This window comes from Scyliorhinus canicula, chromosome 9 (assembly GCF_902713615.1).
Source record: "Scyliorhinus canicula chromosome 9, sScyCan1.1, whole genome shotgun sequence".
In the NCBI taxonomy this organism is placed as follows: domain Eukaryota; kingdom Metazoa; phylum Chordata; class Chondrichthyes; order Carcharhiniformes; family Scyliorhinidae; genus Scyliorhinus; species Scyliorhinus canicula.
The window spans coordinates 24604491-24629597 of NC_052154.1; the positions used below are offsets into that span (position 1 = coordinate 24604491).

The following is a 25107-nucleotide window of genomic DNA, read 5'->3' on the forward strand; positions in this document are numbered from 1 at the left end:
TTTGTCAAATCTGCTTATTAGAGCGAGGCAGGAAGCCGTACTCTAATGTGCAGATTTCCAAGGTACCTGAGGCTTTGGGATTTAATCCCTGGAGGCCCCCAGCAGAGTGGTGCCCTGGCACACCTGGTGCCATCTGGGTACAGCCTGGCACTGCCATGGTGCCAGGTTGGCACTTCCATGGTGTCAAGCTGCCATTTTTTCACGTGCGCTATTAGGCCGGGCTGGCCCATCGTGTGTGTTAGGGGGTGCGAGGGACCGCACCATGTTGTTTTTGGAATGGGGAAGGGGTCAGGGTTTTATTTGTGGGCCTCGGAGATCGGGACGCCATTTAAAAATCTCTCGCTACAACGGAGAGTTCCGACGATCAGAGTCCCTTTTGTAAAAAACGGGGCTATGTGCTGCCTTGGCCGCGCGTTTTGCATTTAGGCTCCTTATTCAATACGAGTCGCGTTGAACAGCCACGTGTTTCTTGGCACTGAGTGCCGGGAACACGTGGCTAAACGTGGTTAGATCACGCCCATAGAATTTCCAACCATTTACATTTCCAAAGAAGAATATTATAATTAACAATAAACACACAAATGCATCATTGCATTAGGACAATCTTAGTTAACATAGGCTTCTCATATCAGACTTTTACAGCTACAATCATTGTTTGCTTTGCATTCTTTTTGCCAATAGTATTGTATTTGACTTGTGTCATATTACTGGGTTACAAAATCCATACAACCTTCAGGACAGCTTAATGCAATTGCAAAAATAAATGGATAAAGATACTTTTGGAACACTAACAATTTCATACTTACTCCTGAGATTTACATTCTAGGGGCATACATCTATTCCCAAAGTAAAATCAATGCCCCTCACATACAAACATTCTTGGCTGCTGTCTTTAATTTGTCCAGTACTTTCCCCCATCAGTTTGGAATGGCCACAACAAGACGGTAGCTAATGGTCTGTCACAGCAAGGACGTCTGATTTTGTGCTTACTTACATCAAAACATTCTGCTTTTCGCTCACCATTCTTCGTCTTGTCCAAGATCAGCCAAGGTATCTGCTCCAGAGACACAACTAATGCTGCACTCTGTAACCAGTCACCATTGAAGTGGTTTTTGGACAGTGCATCATCCAACATTCCCTCTTTGTTCGCGAGTTGTTATCTGACGATGAATAGCAACTTATATGCACAAGTTCAAAGGTTTGAATCTGTTTCTCTCTGTTCTGTAACGCATAACATCAGAATTCCAAAATGCCTGCCCTAAAAGCTTTGATTTGTTCTTAAAGGTCATTCGTACAGATTGCTCATGAATTCTTACTAAATTGCTCTGTTACATGCTGCACTGTGAAGCCAATTGTTAAAGTAATTTTCAGATACTTGTCCATCTGCTTACCTTCCACTGTAGCGAATGAAACCACTGATCTCGCAGATAACTGTTTGCCGCCTGAAAAGAAGATGACAAGATGTTAATCACACAGGAAAATTAAACATAACATAAACACCTAATTACATAGATCGTTTAAGCCTGAGTGATCATACTGCACTGGACCATAACACAACCAAAGTGCATCAAAACAGCCTGCTTCTGAAAGCACTGCAACGTATATTAGAGACAATTAAATAAGTGCATTTTAAAGTTATCTAATAAATAAAAGCTTCAGTATGGACAGTGTGTGCCCTGGACTCACTGCTTAGAATTACAGAAGTTGCCGGCCAATAACAATTTGGGGTCAAATGCATTGACTGGAAAGTGACACACTGAGGAAAAATCTCTCTGGGGATTCGCAAATCTCCAGCTGAAGTTATGACTGGAAAAATCGCTGCAGAATTACTGAGCTCATGCTCATTAGGAGCTCAAGATCTTAGATTTTTGATTCCATGGTCGGACGTGTGACATAGACAAGAGCCAAAGAGAAAAGAATTGGTCAAAAGTTGGGTCCTAAAAAGTGAGTGTCAAATTCTTCACATTCTGCAGAAATACCTTTTGTTTAAAAAAAGAATCATCTCTTTAAAAGTGACCTTGTTTGGTATTGGCATCGGTATTATTAGTTGGGGCCAGTTTAGCTCCCAGCTGGTTTCTGATGCAGAGTGAGGCCAGCAGCGCGGGTTCAATTCCCGTACCGGCTGAGGTTGTTCATGAAGGCTCCACCTTCTCAACCCTTGCCCTTCGCCTGAGGTGTGGTGATCCTTCGGCCTATGCTCATCTGGGACGATGGTGATCTTACCTTACCTTTATTAGTTGGTATTGTTTCAAGGAGTGGATGTATTATGGGTAATTCTAACCCCCCTCCCCCGACACACATACACACACTAAGCAGGATGGGTGAGGAAGTGTTAAAAAAAATGAAAATTGGGAAACCAACCATAGAGCACCTTCAATGCATCCACTTTTAATGAAAGCGTATTGGATAGTGGGCGAGTAACCTGCTCTCTAGAGGTGGACACTGAATTTAAATACCTCACATTTTAAATGTTTAATGTTTTAAATTTAATGTTGGCTGCCTGTTGCCTGGGCCTCGTGAGATTGGACAGCTGAAGGGAAATTAGGCAGCTGGAAGCAACAGCCATCGTGCCTTTCCAGTACTGATTGTGGGTCAGACGTGCCTTCCAACACCCTGGACAACCCCCAAACTTGCAAGTAAACCACCCCATGATGAACCCTTCCCTCCCCTCATGCCAGCTCCCTCTCTGATGTCCACCATGTCGATTCCCCACTTATGGTATGAAGCTGCTGGTTGCATTACTGGACAACCATTCACCTTGGCTGTGGACAGGAAACAGGGAAAACATCTTTTAAATCAGGACCTGCTATTAAATTCAGATTGAGCTCCAGTAACCTGTGCTTCTGTGTTTCCAGATTATTATCACTCCTCCCCATTATTAGTGGGGTTATTGTCACAGAATGCATGTTCACCATTTTGGTGCTGATTTCAGGAGTTTCAGTTTCTTTGCATGTAAGTTCCTGCGGTCGTGGTGGTATTTATGTTTTCAGTTCCTGAAGAATTGGCTGCTCCTCACTCTAACTGAAAAACTGCAGATCAAATGAAATAGCTCCAACCTCTGTGCGGTCACAGAAGCAAAATAAAAATGGGAGTGAGCCCGGGCTTTGACGTTAATCCGTTGATGACAAGGTAAATACTGCAAGTCCTTGCAAGCTCTCGTCTCTCTGTGAAATATTGGCAGTGATTCTGGTTCCTATCTCCTATTACATTGCGCATTATTCCTGTTCTTTTGGATTTAAAAAAATTTGCAACACATAGCAAAAACTCATGACAAAACAAAAAATAACCATGTTGGGAGGCATATGCATGCACTCAGAGACTTTTTTCGAAGGTTGACTCATGTTGAAATGTTTTTTTATGTACAGATTGGTTTTTATTTTGGCAACTCAGTCCATTAGGAATTTTGCTCATTATTATCTTTCCGTGAATTAATCTTCAACAAAAAAGATTTGGGGCGATTCAGCAGCCTGGCCAGCCCGACTTGGTTTTGGGAACAGGCCGTTGAAGCATCTCGCGGGTTTCGGGGCACGGGAAACTTCTCGCGAGATTAAATGGAATCACGCGAGACATCGCAGCCTGGGCATGATCCAGATCAGAGCCTAATGGATTATTTAAATATGTGTTTGCTGGATTCACCCAGCGCCTGGGACTCAACGGTCGTGCTTGGGTGACCCTGCCAGAACATCATTTAGTAGTGGGCCACATAAACGTGGGCCAGGCTTAACAGCACCTTCCAACACCCTGGACAACCCCCAGGCCATTGGAGACTCCTGAGTGGTCGGGGACAGGGCAGGGTGGCACTCTGGCACTCCCTCCAGCACCTGGGCACCTTGGCATAACCATCCTGGCACCCTGGCAGTACCATCCAGCCTGGATGGCACTGCTCTCCTGGCAGACGCACTGCCAGGTTGGCATTGCCAGGGATTAGGCTCAGGCCGGCCTTGTCAGGGAGAGGGGGGGGTTCCTGGGGGGATCGGCATGGTGGGAGGGGGGGGTGAAGGGATTAATCGGGGTTATCGGACAAAATTCTTCCCCAATCTGAGAGGAGCTTTCCCTGCTGCCGAGCTTCAGCTCACCAGCAGGAAAGCTTTCTAAGTGTTGCCTCGGCGGAGTGAATCTCCCCGAGGCCAGAATAAAAGGGTAAGTGCTGGGTGGGGGCACTGCACCCTTCGCGAAACACCCCGCTCCATTCAGTGGACTTTTACTTCAGTCTGCTGAATCTCACCCTTTATATCAAAGATTCATTTTTAATGAATTTCTGCTCACAAATTACTTAACATAAGGCCATTTGGCCCTTCGAGCCTGCTCCATCATTCAATACTCCCATGGCTAATTTTCTACCCGAATTCTACTTATTCCCGCACGGTGCCCAGATCAGTTTATTTGCATTTCTGCAAGTTCCAGAGAATAAGACAAAACCGAATTGAAGAAGGTCCAAGAGGAATGATCATTCTTGACCAGTGTAATTGATCCATTAGGACAGGTTATAGATGAAATAAGAAAGATTTGCATTTATGCACTTTATGACTTTGGGATATTCCGAAGTGCTTTACAGTCAATTAAATACATTTTGATGTGTAGTCACTGGTGTAATATTAGAAACGTGGTGGTCTATTTGCATGATGACATGGCAAGGTCCCATAAACACAATGTGATAATGACCTGGGCCTGGATTTTCCCCTACCTGGCGGGGCGGGGGCGTTGTGGAGTGGCGAGAACCACTCTGGCATCGGGCGTCCCCAAAGGTGCAGAATTCTCCGCACCTTTAGGGGCAAGGCCCGCGAATGAGTGGTTTCCGCACCGCCGGCTGGCGCGAACGACCTTTGTCGCCCCGCCAGCCGGGGCCGAAAGGCCTTCGCCGGCCGGCGGAAGTCCGCGCATGCACCAGTGCGTCAGTGGCTGCTGACGTCATACCGGCGCACGCGCAACGGAGGGGGGTCTCTTCCGCCCCCGCCATGGTGAAGGCCATGGCGGGACGGAAGAAAGAGTGCCCCCACGGCACAGGCCCGCCGGCCGGTCGGTGGGCCCCGATCGCGGGCCAGGTCACCGTGGGGGTGCCCCCCGGGGCCAGATTGCCCCGCGCACCCCCCCCCCCCCCCCGCAGGCCCCGCCCTCGCCGCCAATCCCGCCGGCACCAGACGTGCTTTGATTCCCGCCGGCGGGAACGGCCTGTCAGTGGCGGGACTTCAGCCCATCGTGGGCCGGAGAATCGACGCGGGGGGCCCGCCGACTGGCGCGATTCCCGCCCTCTGCCGATTCCCGGGTGGCGGAGATAATGAATAATGAATAATGTCTTTCAGAATGAGTTGGATGATCAATTCTTTGAGGAAAAGGTTTCTTTTTTTTGCTAAAACATTTTCTCCCTTTTCCTAGAAGACACATCAGGGGTGGAGTTTCAATTCCCTGTGGGGGGGGGGGGGGGGGGGGGGGGGGGGGGGGGGGGGGAAGAGTGCCCCATGAGTGAACATCTGGGCATTTGTTTCGGCAGCAAAGCTGCCTGCCCTCTGCTCTCCTTCCTCTGCCATTCCTCAAGGCAATGGAAAACCCAAAAATATGGCCGCCAGCCATATTTGAGAATCATCCTCCAGACAGTTACTGCCTCCCCCAGAAGGCACTTGCTAATTGGGTGTCAAACCCACCTGCGACCCAATTAGGGCCAATATGTATCAAAATAGCATCACATTAGTGATGCCGGCACGGTTGGGGGGGGGGGGGGGGGGGGGGGTGGGGTCACAAATTTATCGAGATATCATGTTCCTGACTCCAGATTGAAAATTCAGCCTCATTACCGGCCAGAAAGTAGGTTGGCAACAGCATCCTGAGGTTGCTCCATCTGCCTTTGAAGTTGGCCAATAGGTCTTGTGTTGTGGGGTTACATGCAGGCTTGCCTCTAGCTTTTCCTTTTTTGCTTGTCGGTAAAAGCTTTCTCCCAGCTGGACAGAGCAGACTAGAAGTTAAGCATAGGAGGGTTCTTTTAGCCACGTGCATGCCCTGCTGCCCTGGGTCTTTAAAAACTAGGTGGGCCATCCAGTGCCATTGCTATCACTGTAGAAGAAGCTGTGTTTGCCTTCAAGCTTCATCTGGAAATCAATGCCAATCTTTGCTCACAAAAGAAAATCATTTCTGTAAATATTTAAAACAAATCCAAATTTATTTGAAGACGTTTAGAGAAGTTTTTTTTTGTGGCCACAGCCAATCTTGATGCAACTATCCTTCATAGCTGGGAAAAGAGCCAACATCCATTTATTTTATTTCTCTCGTAAATAGCATATGGGCAAACATTCCAGATTTCCTGGGGGAAAGATCAGCAGTTATAATGGCAACTGAGAGTTAGGGGTGGGTGGGAGGGTGGTGGGAGGTGGAGGGGGCAGACAGAATAGAGCTGCGGTAAGCATTTTGTCTCAAAAAAGTTTTATGGCCATTTTAGGAAGCAAATTCAAATGATGACAGCTTTTCCTTAAAATATTTAATAATGACTGACGCTGGAAATGAAATATTTCACCAGCTAGTATCGTATTTCCAAAATTATTCTTTTCACTGCTGGATTTTAGTACTGTAGATTTTACTGAATCCCTTTTGATGTTATAACTCTTGAAAGGTCTAGGTATTAATTAAGTCGTACAGCACTTTGTACCATAATTACACCTCCCAATCAAGGGGGGAAAACATTTAACTGAATAAAACTTTTTTTTTTAAATTAGGGGGCAATTTAGTGTTCCCAATCCACCTACTCTGCACACCTTTGGGTTGTGGGGGCGGAACCCACGCAAACACGGGCAGACTGTGCAAACTCCACACGGACAGTGACCCAGAGCCGGGATCGAACCTGGGACCTCAGCGGCGTGCGGCAGCAGTGCTACCCACTGCGCCACCATGCTGCCCATAACTGACTACAACTTGTACAGCAATGCATTCACATCATATGGGTCTGAAGGAAAAAAATTCGTTTGATGAAAAATATCGACACTATTAAAAAAAAGTTAGCTCAGCTCAGTTAGTCGGTTTAGCACGTGACGAAGGTCACCTAAAGTTACGAGTTTGTTTTGTTCACACAAAATATATTTCAAAATCTCCGAGGATAAAATGGACATGTTTATTAATTAAACTTAAATTTAAAAATGCATGGAAAATGACGCTTAAGAAACATTTTTTTACAACTATGTACATATTTTTACATTCATTCCTCAGCATAGCTTTCAGTTTTTCTGAGGTAAAATTACCTTCATTTTTTTTCCCTTTTTATTTAAATTTTAGAGTACCCAATTATTTTTTTCCAATTAAGGGGCAATTTAGTGTGGTCAATCCACCTAACCTACACATCTTTGGGTTGCGGGGGTGAAACCCACGCAGACATGGGGAGAATGTGCAAGCTCCACACGGACAATGACCCAGAGCCGGTGGAAAGCACTGGGACTACGGCACTGGGGACCAGTTCAAATCCAGCCCTGGGGGGTCACTGTCCATATGGAGTTTGCACATTCACCCGTGTCTGCGTGGGTTTCACCCCTACAACCCAAAGATGTGCAGGTTAGGATTGGCCTCGCTAAATTGCCCCTTAAGTTGAAACAAAATAATTCGGTACACTTAAATGTATTTTTAAAAATACAGATGCACTGATTAATCATTTTGAAAGAGCAATGTTAAAAAAAAAATAATGATTTACAGGAGCCCAGGGGTGGCACGGTGGTTAGCACTGCTGCCTCACAGCGCTGAGGACCCGGGTTCGATCCCGGCCACAGATCACTGTCTGTGTGGAGTTTGCACATTCTCCCCGTCTCTGCGGGGGTCTCACCCCCACAAACCCAAATATGTGCAGCGTTGGTAGATTGGCCACGCTAAATTGGCCATTATTTGGGAAAACAAATGAATTGGGTAATTTTAATTTATTTTTAAAAGTTACAGGAGCACAAAAGAGAATGAAAAATAATTTTAAAAGGTTTACAATTTGCCTCATCATGAATAAAATTTAAACCAATTTATCGCGAAAGGTTTCTCTGACCCGGAACAAATCTACTACTTCTGCTTGTATTCATCTCAAAGAGACATAAAAATATATTCACGTTAACGGAAAAACACACATATAAATATAATTCCGCTCTGTTGGAGTATGGGAGAAAAAAGGCAAGTGTTCTAGTCACAGAGAATAGGGATGTATAGACACAATGAGTACCCGAACTTTTAAAAAATAAATTTAGAAAGTATATTACACTCCCGCCCCATCTAGTAGTTATATAGCCAGCCACCCCTCCTTGAGACAATAAAGAGAAACTGCAATAGTGTTTAAACATTAAAAATCTTAGGAAAGTATCACTGAAGATTTATGTTCGCTGAAAACAATTCAGAAATTGCTCCCTTCACCATTATTTCTGTCTGAACTAGGACCCAGAGTTATGTACTTTTAAACGAACAAGACACGGTGGTTTTGCACAATCTCTACAGATTTACTATAAACATCGTATTGCTTTGAAATGGATGCTAAATAGACGAGAACCAGCCCTTGAAATTAACCCGGATTTTTTTTTTATCTCATTGAACAAACTTTGTGGTGTGTTATTCATTCAAAAAAAACTTTTCTATTGAGATCGGTTTCAGAGAAAGGTACTTTCATTGTAAAATCACTGTGTCCTACTATGCTGGGTTGCAAAGGGAACAATGTTGAACGTTTAAAAAAAAAATTAAATACGAGAGTCCCTCCTTTTACGAATTTTAAAATGGAGCATTAGCAATGATTAACATTCCAACCAATGACTGACCGATGCTGTTTGCAAATGGTAATATTTAACAATGGTATCATTATCATCAATAAACACAGGGGGCTTTTAGCAAATGATGTCCGTTGGCAAACAACCTTACAAATGACTATTGTGGAGATACTTTGTTTTGGAAATCCTTGCTGTGAAAGTGTACTGTTGAGTGTAATCAATTAAGCTAACAGCTAGTCCTTCAAAAAATAATAAGCACCGAGTGCTGGTTCCATTCCATTCCAGTCTTGGGGGTTTATTACTTAGTGAAATACAATGTGACTGGAACCACCTTCCTGCTATGCCACAAAGTAATTATTTGTGTTGTTGCACCATTAGACATGTCTAAATGCCAGATGACAGCCATCCTTAAACAGTATTTTCACTGGGATAATATAGCATTGCTGTTATCACATGTGTGGGGCCAGTTTAGCTCAGTTGGCTAGACAGCTGGTTTGTGATGCTGAGCGAGGCCAACAGCGGCAGGTTCAATTCCCATACCGGCTGAGGTTATTCATGAAGGCTCCGCCTTCTCAACCTTGCCCTTGGCTTGAGGTGATCCTGAGGTTAGACCCCCGCCAGTCAGCTCTACCCCCTCAAAGAGGAAAGCTGCTATGTCAGTCGTGCTCAGTTGGCAACATTCTTGCTTTGGAGTACGAAGGTTCTGGTTGAAATCTGATGCCAGAACTCAAACACAAATGTTAAGGCTGGAACAACTGAGTAATTGCTGCACTGTCAGAAGTGCTCTCTTGTGGATGAGGGGCGAAATTCTCCCATCGGGAGTAAGTGCCGACGCCAGAGTGAAAACCAGGGTGTTTCACTCCAGCGTCGGAGGCCGCTCCTCGCCCCCTATTCTCCCAACCCCAGGGGGCTAGGAGCGACGCCGCGTAAATTACGCACGCCGGGACTTAGCGCCGCGTCAAAGCGGTGCCGCGTAAATTACGTGGTCGGTGGCGCATACACGGTTGCTGTCCTCCCCGCGGGCGCCCCGCAAGACATGGAGGATTGATCTTGCAGGGCAGCGGAGGAAAACAGTGCGTCCTTTAGAGACGCCGGCCCGTCGATCAGTGGGCACCAATCGCGGGCCAGACCCCTGCTGAGCGTCCCCCTGGTGCTCGATCCTCCCCCCCCCCCCCCCCCCCAGGCCGCACACACAGCGTTCGCGCGCTGTTCGCACCGGCAGCGACCAGGTGTGGTTGGCGCCGGCATGAAACCGTCGGATTGGGCAGGCCGCTCGGCCCATCCGGGCCGGAGAATTGCCGCTCGACCGTTAGAAACGGCGAGCACCGATTCTCCGAGCGGCCTGTCGTGAAACGCGGCACGCCGTTTTGGGTGTGGAGGGTGTGGGAGAATCGCGTGCGTGTGCCAGGGCGGCGGGGCGGGAATCGCCCGGCACTCCCGCGATTCTCCCACCCGGTGTGGGGGTCGGAGAATTGCGCCCGAGATGTCTGCCGTGCCACATGCATGTAACGATCCCATAGTTTTACTTCAAAGAGGAGCAGAGGAGATACACCCAGTTTAATATTTATTTATCAATCAACATCACAAAAACAGATTGTTTGGCCATTCTCAAGTTGCTGTTTGGGATAACTTGCTGTGTGCAAATTAGCTACTGCATTTCCTACATTACAGCACTGGCTGCACTTCAAAAGTACTTCATTGGCTGGGGAGATGAGATGCCCTGGTGGCCATGAGAAGCACGATATAAATGCAAGTATCTCTATCTCTAAGTAACTAGATGGCCAAGCTGCCATTTTCCTGTTCACTGAAATGGTTCCCGTAGCAGCGAAGGCCTACAGTTTTCTTGTGAAATGAAGATCAGCAAGTTCCATTTCTGTCCACTTTCTGATGGGAGAATAGTACCTGCTGGGAATCTGAAAGAGGGAGGCCGGCACTTAGGTCTCTCCCTGGAATCAAAACTGAAGGAAGCGAGCCTAAATTAGGCTGCAGGTGGTTTTACACAAGCCTCGGAGGTCAGGCTGGTGAACAGTACTTCAAGTTAAAAATTCCTTATCCAAAATGCTTGGCGTCCAGCGTGTATCGGATTTCGGAATAAACTGCGCATGTGCGGCACACATTGGGAACTGCGCATGTGCGGAACATTGGGAACCGCATGTACAGTGTGTGTTGGTAGCTGCACATGTGCAGTGCGCGTTGGGAACTGCACATGTGCGGTGCGTGTTGGGAACTGAACATGTGTGGAACGCTGAAATGGCGCATGTGTGGCACACGTTGGGAACTGTGCGTGTGCGGAAAGTTGAGAACTGTGCATGTGCGGTGGCATTGGGAACTGTTCATTGCCCGGGAGCCTTGTGGGATTTGCCACTTGTGAAGTCACGGCGGCACTCGCAAAAATAGTGCAGAATCCGGAATTTTTTATTTTAGAAATTTCGGAGAAGGGGGGAATCCTGGATATGAATGCAAGATTTTTGTTCTTACAAGTCAGGTTTTTTTTATAAGGAATGATTTATTTCTAAATAATGAATTTTTGCTTTGCTTAATTGATAACAATCTCTCTCGGTTCAGGGAGTTGGAGTTTGAATGTCATTCCAGGTGTTGCATTTATAATCGACACTAATACGAGGGTAGCACGGTGGCGCAGTGGTTAGCATTGCTGCCTCACGGCGCCGAGGTCCCAGGTTTGATCCCGGCTCTGGGTCACTGTCTGTGTGGAATTTGCACATTCTCCCCGTCTTTGCATGGGTTTCACCCACCACAACCTAAAGATGTGCAGAGTAGGTGGATTGGCCACGCTATATTGCTCCTTAATTGGAAAAAAAGAATTGGACACTCTGAATTTTAAAAAAAATCTCCACTAATACTAAGCAGTGGTTAGCACTGCTGCCTCACGGCGCTGAGGATTTGGGTTTGATCCTGGCCCCGGGTCATTGTCCGTACATTATGATTCATGTTGAACCCAAACTGTTGTTTTTTTTAAAAATTTGAAATGAAATGAAATGAAAATCGCTTATTGTCACAAGTAGGCTTCAAATGATGTTACTGTGAAAAGCCCCTAGTCGCCACATTCCGGCGCCTGTTCGGGGAGGCTGAAACGGGAATCGAACCGTACTGCTGGCCTGCCTTGGTCTGTTTAGAGTACCCAATTCATTTTTTCCAATTAAGGGGCAACTTAGCGTGACCAATCCACCAACACTGCACATCTTTGGGTTGTGGGGGTGAAACCATGCAAATATGGAGAGAATGTGCAAACTCCACACGGACAGTGACCCAGAGCCGGGATCGAACCTGGGACCTCAGCACCGTGAGATTTCCCACTCCCCCATTTTTGCTGGCCATCTTGTCAGCTGCATAGCCCACCTGCTCTGGAATTCACTTCCTAATCCCCTCAATTTTCCATTTCCATTAACACTCTCCTTTCCAGAGTTTCTTGCCATATGACCCAGCTTTTGGTCAACCGTTCAAATATTGCCTTCTTCGGATCAACCCAGGTTTCTCTTTATAAATCGATAAAGCACAATGCGGCATGTTTTATCCACTAAAAGCACGATGGGCGTTATTTAACTAAATGAGAACAAAGTCCCATTGCCAGCACGTTTAGCTGTGTATTTCCTGGCGCTCACAGCACCGAGAAACACAACGCTAACGAACAGCACTCAGGTTAGATAGGGGGTCCTCAGTGGTGCAACGCATAGATGAGGCCCCACATTGCCCCGTTTTCAGCACTGAGGAGCTCCACTCGCCAGAACTCCTCGGTGTAGTGAGAGATCGGGATGTCATTTAAAACTAGCATCCTGATCTCTGGAGCCCCAAAACGACACCCCCCCCCCCCCCCCCAAAGAATCAACTCACTATGAGGGCGTCCTCTGGCCCCCTCCCAACCTCATGCAGGGCACCCCCAGCTCCATCGCCACTACGTGACAAATGCCAGCTTGGCACTTGGCAGTGCCAACCTGGTACCCTGGCAGTGCCACCTGGGAAATGCCAGGCTGGCTACCCAGGTGGCACTGCCAGGGAGCCCCAATGGCACCAGCAGTGCCAAGATACCACCGTGCCCAAAGGGCATGCACCTGGGGGCCTCCTGTTCCCTGGAGACCACCACAGCTGCCATTCTGTCAGACCTCTATTTGTGAAGACCAGTACTGAACAGCACTCGCCCGAGATCGCCAAGGTGAAGGTGATAGATCCTGATGCCTTGGGAAACTGCGCATTAAAGAGACTAGCTGTATCGCTCTAATATGCAGATTCACGAGTAGCTGTGAGCCAGGTGTATCCCATTATGCTCATCTAAATATGTCTGCTCTGTATTGAATCATGGAATCACAGAAGGAGGCCATTTGGCCTATCGAGTCTGCACTGACGCTCACTTACCGAGGCCCAAGCCCGCACCCCCGTTCCCCCATCCCCATAACCCCACCTAACCATTTGGACACTTAAGGGGCAACTTAGTTAATCAACCTCACTTGCGTATCTTTGGACTGCGGGAGAAAATCGGGAAACCCGGAGGAAACCCAGGCAGACATGGGGAGAACAAGCAAGCTCCACACAGTCACCCAAGGTCAGAATCGAATCCGGGTCTCTGGTGCTGTGAGGTAGCAGTGCTAATCACTGTGTCACCGTGCCGACTGGGGCCCGGCAACTAACGGCCTTCCCAGTAAGGCCTCAATTGGGCGCCATTGAGTAGTGGTCCACGCTTATCGTAACGGGATGTGGGGAAGCTCCCAGGCCATTGGAAATCTCGAGGTGGTCGGGCTCTGGGCTGGGTGGTGTCCTGCCACTCCCACTGGTATCTGGGCACCTTGGCACTGCCAGCCTGGCACTGCCCGCATGCCTGGGTGGCTCTACCAGAGTGTCACGCTGGCATTGCCAAGGTGCCCGGCTGCTAGGATGCCCATGCTAAGGGTTGGGCCCGGGGTGCCTTGCCCTCAAGAGGTGGGGCTCGTGGACCGGGATTCTCCCCTACCCGGAGGGGCGGGGGGGGTCCCGGCGTACCGGAGTGGCAAGAACCACTCCGGCGTCGGGCCTCCCCAAAGGTGCGGCATTCTCCACACCTTTAGGGGCTAGGCCCGCACCGGAGTGGCTCCCGCTCCGCCGACTGGCGCCAACAGCTTTTTCCGCCCTGCCAACCGGCGTCGGGGCTGGCCGAAAGGTCTTCGCCGGTTGGCATGAGTCCACCCATGCGCTGGAGCCTCAGCGGCGCGGTGGAGGGGGTCTCTTCCGCCTCCGCCATGGTGGAGGCGGCGGAAGAAAAAGAGTGCCCCCAGGGCACAGGCCCGCCCGCCTATCGGTGGGCCCCGATTGCGGGCCAGGCCACCGTGGGGGCACCCCTCGGGGTCCGATCGCCCCCCCCCCCCCCCCCCCCAGGACCCCGAGGCCCGCTCGCGCCGCCTGTTCCCGCCAGCACCAGAGGTGGTTTAAACCACATCGGCGGGAGAGGCCTGACCGCGGTGGGCCGAACTAAAGGGTTGACTGCACGGAAAAGTAAGACTGCATCCCTGTCGAGAGACCTTCTCCTGCCTTGTTCAAAACTTACAGATGGTGGAAGAAAGCGGAAAAAAAGGACGGCCCAAATCAAAAGAACGAAACGTAAGGGGAAAAAAAGATTATTTGGGAGTGTATTCCAGCAAGCTGAGAAAATTGTTCAAATCTATCGGGATCAGTTACATTCACCGAAGAGTTGGGTTTGTGGAGTCGCTTGCTGGGTGAAATTTGTTAAGAAATTCAAATGCCTCATTCAGAATCAATTTATTTGATTCAAATGTATCTAGGTTATCAAGTCTGATCAGAATATAGAGCAGCATATTATGTGACTGTAATGGCAAAGAAACCAACACCATTTTCCCCCTCATGAAATCCAAAAGTTGCTGTCAGTGATTCCCTGCTCCTCCGCAGTTTTTTTTTTTTTTTTAAATTTAGATTACCCAATTATTTTTTCTATTAAGGGGCAATTTAGCGTGACCAATCCACCTACTCTGCACATTTTTGGGTTGTGGGGGCGAAACCCACGCAGACACGGGGAGAATGTGCAAACTCCACACAGACAGTGACCCAGAGCCAGGATCGAACCTGGGACCTCAGCGCCGTGAGGCGGTTGTGCTAACCACTAGGCCACCGTGCTGCCCCGCTCCTCCGCACTTAACTGATGAGAATCTCCCATTTTGCACTGCAAAATCACTGTTAATAACAACAGAAAACATTATGCCTCCTCAATTTGAGTTGTAATTGGGTTTTTAACACACTAAGTCACAACTATTGCTTAAATGCCTCTCTCGCCCTGAAAAACTAATTAAATATTTGTGTGATGCCAAATTTTTCTATGATAAATTTTCTATTGTTTTCTTTATCTTTTAAGTTTATGATGGTTCAGCTTCTAATGTGTGTTTCGCAATCTTAATTTCACTCCCCTGTCATGAAGCACGCTGATGATATGTGCGAGGGTGTCCCTAAATTGGAACACGGGATCGTGGGGGTGTATAGTTTTATTTTGTGATGGCTGACACACAAAATGCTCGTTGGGAGAGGTAAGCGGTAATTATTAGTTTTAGCTAACCTTTCCCTCTGCCAAATCTTCAAACATTTGTGGTCACCTTCTGAATGTAATCTCTCAGTCCTCTTCCACCCTTTCTCCCTCAATGAACTGGCTGCAAAATGGTTCACAGTGAGGTGCTTGAATTTCTCTGAGGCCAGACGTAATACCTTACCTGAAGTAGAACAGTGCCTCCAGGGATGGTGAGCTGTAAACAGTATTTAGGTGCATTCTCCCATGACAACAGCTGAACGTCCTCAATAGCACTGTATGAGATGGCATTCTCCATATAACCAGCAGGCTGCAAAGAAAGGAAAAAATGTATTCTGCATTAAATGACCAGCTTAAACAGCAATTAAGAAAACAAAATCAGTTATTGTCCACTTTTCTTGCAGGTGCTTGGTGGCAGCATTGGGAGGTAAAGATGCCCAGTAAGGGTATTAATTTTGTCCGACCTATGGGGCCCAGTAATATTTGGTGGTCCAGCCCAGTGATTTATGTGGTGTGATATTCCCAGTCACAAAATGGAGCTCTCTCAGAAAGAGTGAGGCTATGCTGAAATATATTCCTTAAAAAGGGAGAGAAAAATACCTGCATACCAGCTAGGTCAGACGAGAGCAATACAGCTTTTGCAAAGGTTGCTCCAATATCGCTTGGAAAATATCTCATGAGAAATAAAGAATTTCCAGTGGCAGTTGAACATAATTCTAACAAACCGTTTTACCTTCACACTGATATTTATTTTTAAATATGGAAGTCAATCCTGAAGAAGGGGCATGTTGCATTCAAAACATTAACTTGGTTTCTCTTGCCACAGGAGCTGCCAGACCTGCTGAGTCTTTCTCTGACTTTTTGTTTTTATTTCAGGTCTCTAGCATCTGCGGTATTATGCTTTTTTTTAAAAGGCCTTTTGAAGGTCAAAAAGGCAAAACCCATCGCTTATCAGTTTGCATCAAAGTTGAAGCGTTTAGCCCCTGTCCTGTACTTGCACTAGGGTACCATCCAATGCTAGAAGCCCTGCTGATACTGAACAAGCACACATGAACCATGTATCTCTTAGCTGTCGTTAACAAGATGGACGAGCATTTAACGTCTGACTCTCCGCCTGTAGAACCCAACACTGAGAACCCTGCCCGGGCCATGTTTCTTTTGGCTCCTGACCAACATTTCTAATACTGAATATTTACAAAGAGAAAATCTTCTCTCTATAAGCTGCAACTTAATTTATTCACGTAAGACTTATGGTTTGCCATAACAAGCTACTCCCCATGACTTTGTACAATAATGGAAAACAGGCAACAAGTGAAAAGGTTGATCAATAGAAGAGATATATTTATCATCTGCTTACGAAAGAAACAACAACTTGCATTTATTAATGCACTTTTCATGACCTCAGGGCATCTAAAAGCACTTTGCAGCCAATGAAGCACTTTTGAAGTGTAGTAATACTGTGGTAATATCAGAAAACACTGCAGTCAAAATGCACACAGCACACAAAATGTCCCACCAAAAACAATGTGACAATGAACAAATAATCTGCTTTCACGTTTTTTTTTTGAGGAGTTAATATTGACCAGGATACCAGGAAGAATATTTCTGCATTTTTTTGAATCATGCCATGGGATCTTCTAGGGTCACCCGAGACCAGTGTTTTTCAAACTTTTTTTCTTAAAACCCATTTTTACCAAACGGCCAACCTTCGAGACCCACGCCGGCTGAACTTGGGGATCCATTTTTACCAACCGGCCGACTTTCGAGATCCATGCCGGCCAACATTAACACAATTAATAAATGCATACCTTAAAAAATCGTCTTTATACTGCTTTGTGCCTGATTTCAGCTTCTTCTTAATGGGCTGTTCACCAGAGACCCAGGAGCTCACACCAGCACATCTTTGTCCTGTTGTGGATTCTCCTGAACAGCTCACACCAGCGCTGCTTTGTCCTATTGTGGATTCTCCTGAACAGCTCGCACCAGCACATCTTTGTCCTGTTGTGGACCCCCCTGAACAACTCGCACCAGCACTGCTTTGTCCTGTTGTGGATTCTCCTGAACAGCTCACACCAGCACTGCTTTGTCCTGTTGTGGATTCTCCTGAACAGCTCACACCAGCACTGCTTTGTCCTGTTGTGGATTCTCCTGAACAGCTCACACCAGCACTGCTTTGTCCTGTTGTGGATTCTCCTGAACAGCTCACACCAGCACTGCTTTGTCCTATTGTGGATTCTCCTGAACAGCTCACACCAGCACTGCTTTGCCCTGTTGTGGATTCTCCTGAACAGCTCGCACCAGCACTGCTTTGTCCTATTGTGGATTCTCCTGAACAGCTCACACCAGCACTGCTTTGTCCTATTGTGGATTCTCCTGAACAGCTCACACCAGCACTGCTTTGTCCTGTTGTGGACCCCCCTGAACAGCTCGCACCAGCACTGCTTTGTCCTATTGTGGATTCTCCTGAACAGCTCGCACCAGCACTGCTTTGTCCTATTGTGGATTCTCCTGAACAGCTCACACCAGCACTGCTTTGTCCTGTTGTGGATTCTCCTGAACAGCTCGCACCAGCACTGCTTTGTCCTATTGTGGATTCTCCTGAACAGCTCGCACCAGCACTGCTTTGTCCTATTGTGGATTCTCCTGAACAGCTCACACCAGCACTGCTTTGTCCTATTGTGGATTCTCCTGAGCCACTCTCTCCAGCAGGTTTAGTTGTGAGACCTGGGCCTGTTTGCGTCTCTGGCCCTCTCTTCCTTATAACAAAACGATCCATTTAAAATTTTACTTGTTTGGTGCTGACAAAATGGGGGAATCGCAATCGCGGCCAAAGCACGTGACGCAGCATCTGGGGCGCGTGACCTGCTCTCTGCCTCGCTTCAGGCAGGAGGATTACATTGAATTTTTAAAAAATCTTCTCCTGCGTCAGCGCTGACGTCAGGAGGAGGCAGTGCTTCTCGCTGGGTTCAGCGCATGTGCACTGATGAGCAGGCACGTATGCGCAGTGCGCTGTCATTTCCAAAGCCGCTCACAGCCGTCATTGTTAAATGCGGCTGTTGCGCGATCGGGATCACCGTGATGGACGGCTCTGTGGCCCAAGTAACACCCGCCCGCGAGCCGCAACCCCCATTTTGAAAATACCTGCCGTAGACAGTTTAATGCCTCATCTGAGTAACACAATACACAACAAAGTAGTGCTCCATCAGCAACGTGCGGATGTGCCGTCCTACATTATGTGAAGTCTCAAGAGTGGGTCTTGAACCAACAACCTTCTGACTTAAGAGGTGACAGCACAACTCTGAGATGGGAGAGTAAACCATACTTTAGGTCAATCACAAGTGTATTTTGATCTGTTTACATCAGTTCTGTGGGTGTCCCCCACCTGCCAGCACTTAGGATCCATCCTCAGTGGTGCCGTGGTTAGCACTGGGACTTCGGCGCTGAGGACCCGGGTTCGAATCCCGGCCCTGTCACTGTCGAATCCCGGTCACTGTCCGTGTGGAGTTTGCACATTCGCCCTGTGTCTGCGTGGGTTTCACCCCCCACAACCCAAAGATGTGCTGGTTAGGTGGATTGGCCACGCTAAATTGCCCCTTAATTGGAAAAAAAATAATTGGGTACTCTAAAAAAAATTTTTTAAAGATCCATCCTCAGACCTAAAGAATGGACATTTGGTTAAGTTATTGGATGGTTGATGACAACTGCTCCCCAGCAAGTCTTTGGGAAGCAAGGATGCCAGGACTAAAATTTGGAGACAAAAACAAACATTTCACCAATAACCTATTAACCCATTTAGCCTATTGGAAGAAGGTAACCACCTAAAAACATTTGAGTGCAATCAGATGGAGATATTTCAGATTTGGAACGTTTTTGTAAAACAAGAAACACTTATAGTTTTGTATGACATACAGCAGGAATAATTCATTTACCCTGGGTTCCCTCGACCGCAGAAAAATACTTTTCACTGTACTTCGGTACATGTGACAATAAATCAAATCAATCAATCAATCAATCAGGCAGCTCTCACATCATGCCAGCTCTACCATATCCAGTGTACCATGATAGATATATAAAAAAGAATCATTTGGATAGCCCAAAAATTGTTGAAAGTATACTTTTAAGAAGTCTCTGCATCCTTCTCCAGTACAGCAAGCTTCCAAGAACTCGGCATTCCTTCCAGTCTGGTCTCTTCTATATCCAGCAGCTCCTCTCACCCACTCCCTTTCTCTTACTATTAGTCTTGGTGCTTCAGCTGTACATTTGAGTATTTCCTCTCCATTTTGGCTCAGTGTCAGCTTTTCTCTGGTCATGCCCCTACAAAGTGCCATGGGGCGGGGGGGATCAAGGAATATAGGGAGAGGGTGGGATCAGGCTATTGAGTTGGATGATCAGCCGTGATTAACGAATGGCAGAGAAGGCTTGAGGGGCCTCCTGCTCCTATTTTTCCATGTTTCTATGCGAGATGTTACCATGTTAACGGTGTTATCTAAATGCAAGCTGTTGTCGATGACGCACACAATCTGATAATCTGGCATCTGCCCGGCAAAGGCCATTCATCTTAATTTTATTTGTTATTTGCTAGTTTATCCTGGTTGAAGGGGCAATCTTCGAATGGCCAATCCACCTAACCTGCACACCTTTGGACTGTGGGAAGAAACAGGGGCACCCGGAGGAAACCCACGCAGACACAGGGAGAACGTGCAAACTCCACACAGTCACCCATGGCCAGAATTGAACCTGGATCCTTGGTTCTGTGAGGCAGCGATGATAACCACTGTGCCGCCCCATTAACACTCCTTATGTCCATAACAAATTTGTCCATATTTCCTTTGTATGGGCCTATCCTTGTCCTTCTACTCTGCCCCCTTTCCAAATCTATAATTCTGTACATTTCTACCTTGCTACAGTTCTATAGAAGGGTCATTTAGATCCAAAACCGCAACTCGGTTTCTCCTCACAGATGCTGCCAGACTGGCTGAGTTTATTTTCTGTTCTTATTTTATATATAAAATAACTCAGTCTGAAAGCCCTGATTCTGTGTCCTGATTCTGATGGCATTCTAGAATAGAGCAAGCTTTGTTCATGCAGTTTATCATATTATTAAAAAGGCTCAATGTAATTTCTGCTTGTGACTAATAAGTCAGCCAGTCACTAATTAGCCTTACTTGTTAATTCCTCTTCCCCCACTTCCAAGATGCAGGCTCTGACTCACGATGGAGCTATGTTCCCACAGCCATAGTCTTCAGACTAGGACTTCAGACTGCCAACAGGCTAGTCCCACAAGACTTAACAAATCTGCTCAATCCATTCTCCCCTCAATGCTTAAACAAGGGAACATCTGGACAGGAGTCACCAGGTGGCAACCAAGAAGGGGGTCTCCTATTTAAGACGCAGGTGAGGAGGAATTTCTTCTCTCAGAGGGTCTTTAGTCTTTAGAATTTGGTTTCCCAGAGACTGGGTTATTGAATATTTTCATAGCTGAGTTGGACGCATTTTTGATCTGCAAGGGTTAGGGCAGGGGTGGGCAAACTTTTCCATGCAAGGGCCACATTCAGAAATTCACAATTCACAAAGGGCCGCATAGTATATTAAGTAAAATAATTACTTCACCCGGTTATGATTCTGGGCACCTCATATAGAACATAGAACAGTACAGCACAGAACAGGCCCTTCGGCCCTCGATGTTGTGCCGAGCAATGATCACCCTACTCAAGTCAATGTATCCACCCTATACCAGTAAGTAACCCAACAGCCCCCCCCCCCCCCCCCCCCCCCCCCCCCCCCATTAACCTTAAAAAAAAAATTTTTTTTTTTTTAAATAATTTTTTTTTTTTTTAATTTTTTTTTTTTTTTAAATGACTTGGTGGGCCGCAGAAATACCTTTGGCGGGCCGCATGCGGCCCGCGGGCCGTAGTTTGCCCACCCCTGGGTTAGGGGAACAGGAAGGAGAGTGGAGTTCAGGCCACAATCAGGTCGGGCGTGATCTTACTTCATGAGACAGCAGGGCTCAATGGACTGAATGGCCTACTCTTGTTCCTATTTCTATAATGATTAAGGAGAGGAGTGCCAGTTGATTTGTTTTTCCTTTTTACAGCCCAACTGTCAAGGTTAATTGCTTCATCCCCTAAGTGGCACCAGCAACAAGAACAAATTACCTGTCAGTACTGGGGTCATTTTTACTCTGCCTTATCTATTATTTGAGTGGTAGGCAAGAGCACATTAACTCGCGAAACTAAGGTGTGTTGTTAATGCACTGGGGAGCTTTCAAATCACCCTAAAATACGAGTGCTAAGAACTCTTAATCGATGCACATGACCACGCACAATGGGAAAAGCTTTACAAAATTTGGATTGCTGCACAGATACGTCTGTACTTCATTTTATGGCATCTTACCCTCATTTGTTACAGCATGTTCAAGTTGCATGGCACCGTTAGGGAGAGGCCAAGCCAATATACAAGGCACTGCTATTGCCATCTTTGAGGTCTGGCGCATGAAATAACTCAATTCTTCTGAAGCAGCGACTCTAGTAATTCCACATAAATTATGCCACTATATGGAGTGTGTGCTTCTCACAAAAGGTTGGATAAAACTTCTGTATTAAAGACAAAAGCAGCTTTAATTCCAATAATAAGCCTCTGTTCCCGGGGAGGAAATGAACTCTATTTGTAAAATTCCATGAGGCCAATTCTTCCCCTGCACACAGGAAACAAAGACAGAAACTGGATACTAAAAGCTCATTAAACAGCACAAAATGGTGGATTACAAAAAGTAACTAAAAGTCACAAATACTGCAAGGTTGCGCAAAGTGCAAAATATTACTGGGCACTTATTACAAGTGATGAACTTGAATGTCGCTTTTCAGATGGAAAGTTGGCAGTGTCTTAAACACATGCCTTAATGACAATATTGAAAAGGAGATTCAAATATCCTGCGTTTGCACGTGATCACTCAAACAAAATTCACAAATCTCCGAATACTGAGTGTTGAGAAATAAATGTTTCAAAACCACACCAAAAAGTAGATTTTAATCTTCACCACCTGAGGTAATCTACCAGAATAGAAATTCAAAGCAGACAGATTACCATCCAGCTATTGAAGACACAAATTAACCCCTACAGCATCTTGACATTGGAAATAGATAAAGAGGTGACGGCATGGTGGAAAAGTGTTTGAAAATAATAAAAATAAGCAATGAGCTCATGACTATATAACTTAACTGCACTATGATCAATCAAAAAGGGTGTTTACCAAAAGAGAACGCTTGTTTAAAAATGCCCCTACATTCAAATGCTTCAGGTTTTATTAAAGGATCAATTGTTTCCTTGGAACAGCAGAGCTGCACAAGAGATATCAATAAACATACACATATTGACATGAGTGGAGAAGCAAGGGCCTTTTCAAGAAATTAAGTTGACCAGAAATCCGGCTCTCTCTTGCAAGTTTCTATGCTTATCAGGCAAAGGACATAACTTGTTTGAGTGGCCTCTCCAGATAACACATCAACTGGAGCAAAATAGTAAAACAATAAAAAGTGAATTTCATGATAAAAGGTCAGTCCTTTTATTGAATTAAAAATTTTTACTTTGATGCATTCTGTTGGGATAAAATGCTCACGGAAATTCTTGTTCAAAACACTACCTCAGCAATCATCATAATAGACATATAAATTGTGCTTTGCCTGCTAAATCCAGCTCTCTAGTCAACTTCACTTCTCAGAACAAGGTTTTTTAAAATAAATTTAGGGTATCCAATTATTTTTTTTCCAATTAAGGGGCAATTTAGCGTGGCTTATCCACCTACCCTTCACATCTTTGGGTAGTGGGAGTGAGACACACGCAGACACGGAGAGTATGTGCCAACTCCACATGGACAGTGACCAGGACCTTAACGCCATAAGGCAGCAGTGCTAACCACTGCTTCACCGTGCAGCCCCAATTGTGATTTATTTGTCGCATAACACCCCTCCACTCAATTTTACGTTATAGGATTTAATTTGCTATTTATTGATTGTTTGAAATAGGATTCTGTGTAGGTCAACGTAAATCTGGAAGCAAGGCGATGTAGTAATTTGATAACAAGTCAAGCAATTCATACTTTAGAACAGAAAGCAGCCACTGAATGGTAACACTTTAATCCTTTCACATGAAGTAAATAAGAAAAGACTGAAATTTGCTAGCAAATACCAGTGGCGACCAATTATTGACAATGCACAGAGACTTGAATTTTTTTATCAGGGCTTCGATTTAAGCTGTTTATTTGTGCCCATCAAATGGAGGGATGTCAGTGCTGGGAAATGAAACTCTTCCCAAGTTTTCAAGTACATGACGTCTGATTCAAGCATTCCATTTCCAAGTCAGGCAGAAGATGTGTAAAGCTCCTAGTAGTCTGTTCAAACAATGTGTCTCAGTTCCAGCCTCAGCAGAGCATCACCTCCTGTGCCAATGTGGCTTTCTTTCTACTTCCCACAGCGCCCATCTCAGTCTCCCAATTAGTGCAATTTTATACAACAGCTGCTTGTTCAGTAGGAACCAGGCAGTGTCTGCCTAAATACATTTCAGGCAAGACTCTAACAATCAACAGACAGGGTAGCTGGGATATGAAGCCAGATTTGAGGTGAACGACCAGTACCAAACATACAATGCGGTCTGAGATGACCAGGGTGGGGCATCATTTGCAGTGGTGGTTTTACTGGTAGGTGGGCCTCTGCTTCGGCGATACCGTTGGCGTTGGGGGGATGGTTGCCATTGTGTGAGTGAAGTTGTGGACGACGATATCGGCTCCCCAACAGTTTATTGGTGCTCACACTGGTGAATTGTGAGATGTCTGAAAGAGAATGGATGAAATGGAGAAGAAAATCCAATCAGTCGATGGGAAGGTTTCCTCAGTGGGGGCTCAGTTTCAGTTCTTGGAAGATCTGCCGCACGCTAGGTCAAACATCCTGGTTGATTTGGGGAGATGGGGCCAGAGAAGGATTAATCATGTTCCAGTCTCCTGAGGGGAGCGGAGGCTGATGTTCTGGCTGAATTTGAGAACTGGCTGCCATTCTTTCACTTTTTTTAAAATTTAGAGTACCCAATTCATTTTTTCCAATTAATGGGCAATTTAGCGTGGTCAATCCACCTACCCTGGTGTTGTGGGGGGGCGAAACCGACACAAACACGGGGAGAATGTGCAAGCTCCACACGGACAATGACCCAGAGCCGGGATCGAACCTGGGACTTCGGCGCCGTGAGGCAACACTGTGCCATCGTGCTGCCCCTATTCTTTCACAATCTCGATTTGATGGTTGGCCATTTCGAGTTCGACAGCGCGCTTTGCGTCTGGTCTTCAAGGCCTGATGTTTGTTGAAGACCCCCGACCATTCGTTATACTTTGTCTCATCCTTGGTGTTCACCGAGAAGAAATGGAGGCGGCCGGATACGACGGGTCTTCACCAGCAGCCAGGGTCCAGTGTCCCTTTACCGGAACTTCGGGACAATGAAATGGCGGAGGTGTAAGAGCGTTGGTGAAACCTTGGATGGATCCTGGTTGTTGCTTGACGAACTGGTCATGCCTTTTGCCTTTCCAAGCTCCATGGATGGTTATATTATCCTGCAGTTCAACATTAATCCTGAACTTTGTTCCCTTGTGATTTTATTTTGGATTTTATGTTATCGCCTTTTATCCTGACAAGGGTGTATGATATATGAGCACAGAGGCATTTGTTGCCTATTATACTGTGAAAGTCATGCTGTAATGTTTCCTTGGTGGAAATGGTTTAAGTTTTCTGGTGATGGTGGAGCCTCTGATTTGTCTGGAGAGGGGTGAGGTGTGTTGTGTTGCGAGTCTCCGCATGGTGTAAGAATCCTTGGCTTACTGGCTCCTGTTTACGAGCGTACACTGCCAAACCA

General features: G+C 46.3%; 1 protein-coding gene across 2 annotated transcripts in view; it reads right to left on the bottom strand.

Moving 5' to 3' along the window:
• LOC119971159 (c-Maf inducing protein) overlaps positions 1 to 25107 on the bottom strand; it is a 255235-nt gene that overhangs the window by 106546 nt on the left and 123582 nt on the right. For both annotated transcript variants that reach the window (XM_038806355.1, XM_038806354.1), the window contains exons 2-3: positions 15401 to 15526; positions 1392 to 1442 (exon numbers count right to left, since the gene is read on the bottom strand). In XM_038806355.1, the coding sequence (XP_038662283.1) occupies positions 1392 to 1442; positions 15401 to 15526 (177 nt within the window). The remainder of the gene's footprint in view (positions 1 to 1391; positions 1443 to 15400; positions 15527 to 25107) is intronic.